General features: G+C 37.0%; 1 protein-coding gene across 1 annotated transcript; it reads left to right on the top strand.

Annotated features, from left to right (window-relative positions):
- The first annotated feature begins 418 nt into the window (after positions 1-418).
- Positions 419-6860, top strand: RpS3A (ribosomal protein S3A). Its single transcript, XM_073092416.1, has 7 exons — positions 419-576; positions 875-971; positions 1962-2047; positions 2629-2724; positions 4272-4419; positions 5789-5950; positions 6697-6860. The coding sequence occupies exons 1-7, from the start codon at positions 515-517 to the stop codon at positions 6838-6840; spliced, it is 795 nt and encodes a 264-aa protein (XP_072948517.1). The 5' UTR covers positions 419-514; the 3' UTR covers positions 6841-6860.
- Positions 6861-7938: the final 1078 nt, after the last annotated feature.

The following is a 7938-nucleotide window of genomic DNA, read 5'->3' as shown; positions in this document are numbered from 1 at the left end:
TTCTGTTGAAACATTCCCCATATGACAAAGTTCTTATTCGAGAGATATTTCAGTTCATATTAAGCAACAACAGCGAGTTTGGTTCACATTATTATTGAATGTCACTGTATTGTGAACCAAAATCTGGCAGCCGGCGAATGGTAAAACTGTCGGTTCAACCTAATGTGAATTAACTAATGTTTGAAAATCATATAACATCTCGTGCACAAAAGTAGCAAAAAATAATGCATTGTTATTATTAGCATAGATCTTAAAACGATGCTTCGCTTGAATTTTACTGAATGTAAAATATTACCAAAGTTACAGTTATCATAATATTATCACATTTAATTTAAATATAAATAGTCAGTGTGTACCTTAATGAAAGAAGTAATGATATTAAGTGAAAGCAAAAAAGATAGAATCAAAGGCAGACACAGTACATACATTTTAAAAAGAAACTAAACCATAAACAATATTGACAGCTGTGCCATCCATAAACAAAAACTTGCCTTTCTCAAGTTTGAGTCTGAACATGGCGGTCGGTAAAAATAAAGGCCTCTCGAAAGGTGGCAAAAAGGGTGTTAAAAAGAAGATGTAAGTTTGGAATAAACAGTAATTTCGATTCTTTAAACTACGTGCTTTTTGCTAAATGTGAAAATAGAGTTGAGTTACTTGTGATGTTCGATGTAATTGTGGATTAAAGTTTCGTGTCTCGTGTCAGGCCGATTGTATTAGTATTATTTAGTTGTGTTTCTGTTATATTTGCAAGAAACCTACTTAATAAACGATAACAACATCAATTTTTGGGTATAAAAGTGAATATTTCGTGTATTAACGATGCGTCGGTAAGTTATATTTTTGTAGGTTATAATAAGCATTTTTATTTTTCCAGCGTAGATCCTTTTACCCGTAAAGACTGGTATGATGTCAAGGCACCGTCAATGTTCACGAAGAGACAAGTGGGGACCACGCTTGTCAACCGTACCCAGGTAAGTCGGCCATTTCTGTTTCTAGGTTATCAATAGTTAGAGATCACGTTTGTATGTAAATATATAAAAGTTGTTACGCATTATCTATGGGATTAAGTACCGTTGGTGCTAAGACAGTCGTATATACACATTTAGGTAGACAGAAAATGTCAACTCGATCGATATAAATGCTTGCATGACCAGGAATCGAATCTGGAACTGCACGTCATATTAACGAGAGTTCAAGGCCACGTGGGTCGTTGGTTCTTAAAAAGAAGCAAATGATCTGTTATATTCACTCTGTTTTATCAAAACTGTACCAAAACATGGTTACAATCGTATAAGTACCATGACTGGGCGTGGGACTTACCCCACTGCTTGGGTAAATGCTACCGCTCGGTAAGTTACTTTCCCCACATGTAGGGGAGGTATGCTTTACCATGTGGCTTCAATGTGGACATGAAAAGTATAATGGTTGTTGTTAGAAGATCCATATTAGTTGTATTGTTTGTATTATATGTGTGTAGTGATAGATTTGTTATTATGTTTAAGTCATTATCTTGTTTAAAACATGTTTATTAATTACATTAGTGCAAATTTATGTTAAAGGAATGTACATACACATGTTAATTGTGGTATATACACAATAACAGCCATTCTTTTTAAGTCTATTTTTTTGTTTACCTCACATTATTTTCAAAATACAATTTGTTAATAAGTAAATGTTCTGTTATTGTAATTAATCTATGTAATTCTGAATCTATATAATATCCTACTAATATTATAAAAGCGAATAATGTATAAAAATACAGTTTACATACATCGGAAATCTATTTCATTCCTAGATCTAAGTCAATCAGTACTTTCATGATGACACACCTAGCTCGCAATGACACAAACCTGATAAAAACGTTTGTTCCCTTTTGATTTTACCGCTGAAAACAATTTTCCACATCAAAATGATGTTTTTCAAACAAATATGTTGTGCTAACCTTCCGAAGTTTGTTTTAGGGTACCAAGATTGCTTCGGAGGGCCTGAAGGGGCGTGTCTTCGAAGTCTCCCTGGCTGATCTTCAAGCTGACACTGATGCGGAAAGGTATTGTAGAAAATTTCAATAAAAACAAGGACTTAATGAACAAAAATAAAATTTCATTGAATATTACATCTCTACATACCAATAATTTAATTTTGGGTTATAATTTTTTTTACAAGAATGGAAATTGAAATGGTCTGTCACATTTTTTGCCATTTAAGCAAGTGATAATTAAATACAAACACAACTTTAAAAAATCAAAGGCCACGGATTAATTACTGTTTGTTATAAAACTTGACTGCTTAAAATATACTCTATGACACTCCTAGAATTTGATGAATCCAATGATGCCTCGTGTATTAAAATCTGACAAACGATTTGAGCTGCAGAGCATACTAAGAAGCAAATAAGTACATATGCTCAAAAAACTATCCTTTGCAGACTCCTAAGAAGAACAGTAATGTGTCTATTTAGATATTAAATTACAATAACTATCTTATCCTCCACCACAAATAATAACTTCTGCCATCTAAAAATCATTATTTCTTTTGATTTATAATCAATCTATTAAATCAATGGCTTTTTAGACAACCATTTCAATTTTATTTAATTATTGTTATTGTAAACATATAATTTCTCTCCAGGTCTTTCCGTAAGTTCCGCCTGATCGCCGAGGATGTGCAGGGGCGCAATGTGCTCTGCAACTTCCACGGCATGGACCTCACCACTGACAAGCTCAGGTAAGGGGCATCTTGTACCGTGATGCTAGATGGAGATAGGTTAGCTTTGTTGTATTATATAGAAGAAGCGAACGAGTGTGTAGTCTTGTATAGTCCTCGCCGAACTTCTAGTCCGCTCTGAAGTTCTTGTGAGCAGGTGTAGTCGTACAATTTGCTATGGCGACGCGATTCATTTCTATATTCAGAGCGGACTGGCAGTTTTACACAGATTACACTATGCTAAGTGGTTTCTCTGAGGATGTGCAAGGGGACTATGTGCTCTGTGAATTAGTGTACAGTCCAATTAATGGTAAGTGCTTTCTGGTGCTCATAGTCATGTACACGACCTTGGATAAGATTAGCATAAGGTCTCTGCAGACCTTTGAGGATTAAGTTGGAAAACTTCAGATAAGTATGTCTGTGTTACCCACAGCCTTCACAGCTGTTTACTTAACACTCTTGTTAGTATACAGAACTCTACAACCCCCTTCAAATACCTATATTAGTTTTACTATAGTCTGCTCTGAAGTTGTTGCGAGCAGGTGTAGTTGTCCAATTTGCTTTGGTGACTCTTCATGTCTATATTCAGAGAGGACTAGCACTTTTACGCGGACTATACATGGACATCATCACTAGATGGCTTCTTTTTTTTGGTCTGCTTTTTTATTTGAATGTTTTCTGCCTAATAACATCAGTGTTTGATACTGCTGTGTTCCACTTTAAAGAGTGGCAAAGAAGATACGCTTATCCATGCCATTCCAAGTTGATCCTTAGGGGTAGCGACTCATCTGTGTCCAACCTCAGGTAAGAATCTTATCTGGGGTTGATTATAGATTGTCATTAGCAGCAGTAGTCACTTACCGTCAGATGGACTGCATGCTCGATTGCCCCTCTTGCAGCCCAGCTATATAGAAGTATTTCCAATGACCTCTATATCGTTTCAAGCTGCAAATAACAAATGTTGCCACATGATACAGTGCCTGTGTAACTGTTTATATAGGCCTTTCATGTCGTTACTACATTATTATTTAATAAGAAATAAATTTAGCAATAAGGCAATCTGGCTACCTATTAAAATATTGTAATTGTTGTCTAAATATTTGCAATATAAAAGGAGTCGCAGCGAAGGTAGTAGAATCCTTTGTGGTTCAACTCAGACTGCACCACAGTTACATCTAATTCTGCGTAATAACAGTAGTGTTAAGCGCTGCTGTGTTCTTGTTTGAAGGGTGTGATAGAGGAGACATGCTATTCTGAGATTTCTGACTTTCTCCTCAGGGGATAGTGCATTTGTTGCCAATCTCAGGTAAAACTTTAATCTCGTCTGTGATTGATTACAGATGTCTATAGTTTGCAATAGCCACTTACCATCAGGTGGACTGCATACTCGTTTCCAACCTATATATTAAAAAAAAATGCTCTTCAAATAAGAACACAGCAGCACTACACTGCTGTTATGAATGAAATAGCTGTTGCATCGATGCCTCAGGATATTCAGGAGTCTAACCTAACCAAAAAGGATTCCACTACCTCCAAAATATTAACATATAATTATATTTTTTCTACAGATGGATGGTAAAGAAATGGCAGACCCTGGTCGAGGCTAACATCGACGTGAAGACAACAGATGGCTACCTGCTACGTGTGTTCTGCATCGGCTTCACCAACAAGGACATCCTCAGCCAGCGCAAGACCTGCTACGCTCAGCATACTCAGGTATGTATTCTACATTTATATTTCCCTATTTAGGGTTTTTTACCTGAAGGGTGCCCTATTATAGTCCGCGTAAAACTGCTAGTCCATTCTGAATATAGAAAAGAGTCGCATCGCAATAGCAAATTGTAGATATTAGCGGAACAAAGACTGTGGGACTCCCCGGCATCTTCCGCTGCCTGCTCTCGCCCACGGGTACATTGGAGTATATGCTTGTAGTTGTGTTCGACTGCATTGGGTCTGTGACCACATGCGCAACAACTTCAGAGCGGACTAGAAGTTTGGCGTAGACTATACTGTTTGGCTAAGGGAGATCTCCCAGGCTAGGCGATGCATGGCATAGTGTAAGGACACTGAGATAGGAGTAAGGACTCCTATCTCAGTTTGGAACTTGTATATATGCGAGATTTTTAGAAAACTTCGATAGCGTGATTCAGGAGTGCCATCTCTCCAAGAGTTGCTAGAAATTGCCTCATCAGTTATTTTATTAATAATAACGCTTTGTATACTCATTGCCTTAAAATGAGATTTATCGTAGTCACACAACTTTTTTTAACTAACTCAGGTGCATAGGTTTTCTCACAAAATTGCATCATCATCAAGTGATAATTTCAAGTTTCTTATGTGTGTATGGTCACTGACTTATGCATGCATTAAAAATCACACATTTTACCAGTGAAGGAAAAATGCACAAGGAAATTGAAATGACTAATTTCTTAGAAAAAAGATTCTCAAAAATGTAAAGTTCTTACTTACCAGTTAGCATTAGGTGGATGATAGCCCTCACACTTTGAAGAGAGGCATCTGTCCAGGGATGGGACTGAAATTTGATGATGTTAAAACGGTTTTATTCATTGGTATTATCAAAAACTAAAACTTTTCTAGATTTTTTTTTTTTGCAGTCCAGCTATATAGTTATTCAAAATGGTTTCTATATCGTTTCAAACTGCAAATATGAAATGCCATCACCACTATGTCTCTATTATAATTGTTTATATTAGTCCTTTGTGGTCGTAGCTACATTTTTCAAATAAAATCAAATTAGTCCTTAAAGTAGTGGCACTTCTGTGGCCCACCTCAGCTAGGAATATCTAATCCTGGGTCTGGGGTTGATTAGACGTCCATGGGCGGCAGTAGCCACTTACCATTGGGTGGACTGCATGCTCGTCGGCTACTCCTATATTATAAAAACAAAACAAGTTGTAATACTAATGGTTTATAGTAAGACTCACTTTAACCCACGGACATCTGCAAGTAACACCATATAGAAAAGTGGTTCTGAAGCCAATCACATATTTATTGTCAATCCTGAGGTCTAAGACTCCTCATACATAAGTCATCAGCACATTATCATCATTATTTATCTCCCCAGGTCCGTGCAATCAGGAAGAAGATGTGCGAGATCATCACCCGTGACGTCACCAGCTCTGAGCTCCGCGAGGTTGTCAACAAACTGATCCCGGACTCCATCGCGAAGGACATCGAGAAGGTCTGCCACAGCATCTTCCCACTCCGCGATGTGTGCATTAGGAAGGTAAGCTATTGGGTCATATTGTTTAATAGAACATAGAAATGGAATAGTTGATTGAAATTGGTCATGTTTTTTGGGTCAAATATTTAAAAAGAAATGGAATAGCGAATTGAATAAAATTGGTCATGTATTTTTTTTTGGTTAAATAGTTAAATAGAAAAAGAAATAGAATAGTTACTTGATTGGATTTGGTCATGGTTTTTTGGTCAAATAGTTTAAAAAAATAAAATTGAATAGTTAATATTATATGTACATTTGAAAATTGTAACTGTACTCTTGCAGTCTGCAAAATACAGCAATCGAGTTTAGTAAATTTGATTTAGAAATATGATATATTTTTAGAATATATCTTTTATTATTACATATATAATTAGATATGTAATTTTTAAATCCACAGTGGAGTTTTTAGACATTTACTTTTATTTACTCATACTGCCGCGAAATAAATGCAGATTACCTTGATATCTTTCTAAATAAAAGGAGAGAAAGAAATTCTCAATTATTCACGAATGTAGAACACAATATGTTATGAATATATTTAGTTTAGTTATATAGTTAGTTTAGATGTAAAACTTTTTTGACTAGTGTATAAATAAATATAGGTAAATTATTTCAATGATGACACACCTAGCTCGCAATGACAACATATGTGATGATAACTTATGTTCCCTTTTGATTTACCGCTGACAACCCTTACAATAACACCCCTTCACCCCCTGTAACCCCACTACAATCAGTATAACTTGCAGGTGAAAGTGCTGAAGAGACCGCGATTCGAGATCTCGAAGCTGATGGAGTTGCACGGTGAAGGTGGTAGTGGGAAGAGGGGAGAGGCTGGTGATAAGTCGGAGAGACCAGAGGGTTACGAGCCGCCCGTGCAAGAGAGTGTATGAGTGATTAAAATTTAAAGAGATTTTGTTGTTTTATTTATACTTGGTCAACTTTTCTTTGAAATTCAATATGTATGCATCTGTAAAAAGTCCATATTGATCTTATAACGTCTAGAAATTTGTATTTATTGTGTAAGATGATATATTTATCTATTTGTACAAAATTCATTTTGAATTCATGATATAACTTCCGTACTTTTTTACCGCATTAAACCCCCCACCGTGGCCATCCTCTGCGCTCCGTATAGGGCTCGGGGATCTCTAAAAGAACTCAACTGGAGTCCTCTTAGCGCGTTGCCCCGTCGGGCTCCGCCCAGGTGAGCTTGACGCTCGCCACACATTCTAGTGTGTACGACGGTATGCGACCAACACACTACCGCCGTCCTTCCCGGGGTTGCTTACCGGGCGGTTCGAGCTCCCACTCTTGCAACCCGCAACCCCGGAAGCCCCCTTTTAGTCGCCTCTTATGGCAGGCAGGGGTTACCGTAGTCCTTCTGGTCCCGGAACTACAGGGACAACGACCGTACCTAATAACAATCTTAACCATTTTATATCTACCCAAGTTTGCAGTTGTTCACAGTAGTTGTCAAGTTTCGAACTTAGATTATACAATTACTGTCTAGGAAAAGTCAAATTTTGAACTTTAGTAGGCATGACTAGTTTATTACCAACTGGCATAAAATATATCCGCTTTTAATGCTATCACTTTTTAAGGACTAAAAATCAGGCAGTGCCTACTTACGTGACACGATTGGAGTCCGCAGATCGACTTAAAAGACGAGGTTGGTGGTTTCATCTACTCATCTGCTGGGAAGAGGATTGGGTCATACCTCTTCTAGTTCTATATACTTTGGTAAAGGGAGATTTCTCGCCGGGCTAGGCGATTATGTCGCGGGAGCGGTTGTGCTCCGATAGTCTCAGTTTAGAGCTTGTATACATGGTGAATTTTTCAAATAGGCCTTCAGGGCTAAATTCGAAACTATAAGAATTAGCAAAATTTTAAGCAACACTATCATAAAATGTAGTGGTATAATATAGAGGGTGTATTTTTTTTCAAAATGAACTCGTTCGTTTCAAATAATGATGCAGTTTTAGTTATTA

This window comes from Epargyreus clarus, unplaced genomic scaffold (assembly GCF_041222505.1).
Source record: "Epargyreus clarus isolate Ecla_fem2 unplaced genomic scaffold, WU_Ecla_fem_2.2 ptg000036l, whole genome shotgun sequence".
NCBI lineage: Eukaryota > Metazoa > Arthropoda > Insecta > Lepidoptera > Hesperiidae > Epargyreus > Epargyreus clarus.
This window is presented reverse-complemented; position numbering and strand designations above follow the sequence as displayed.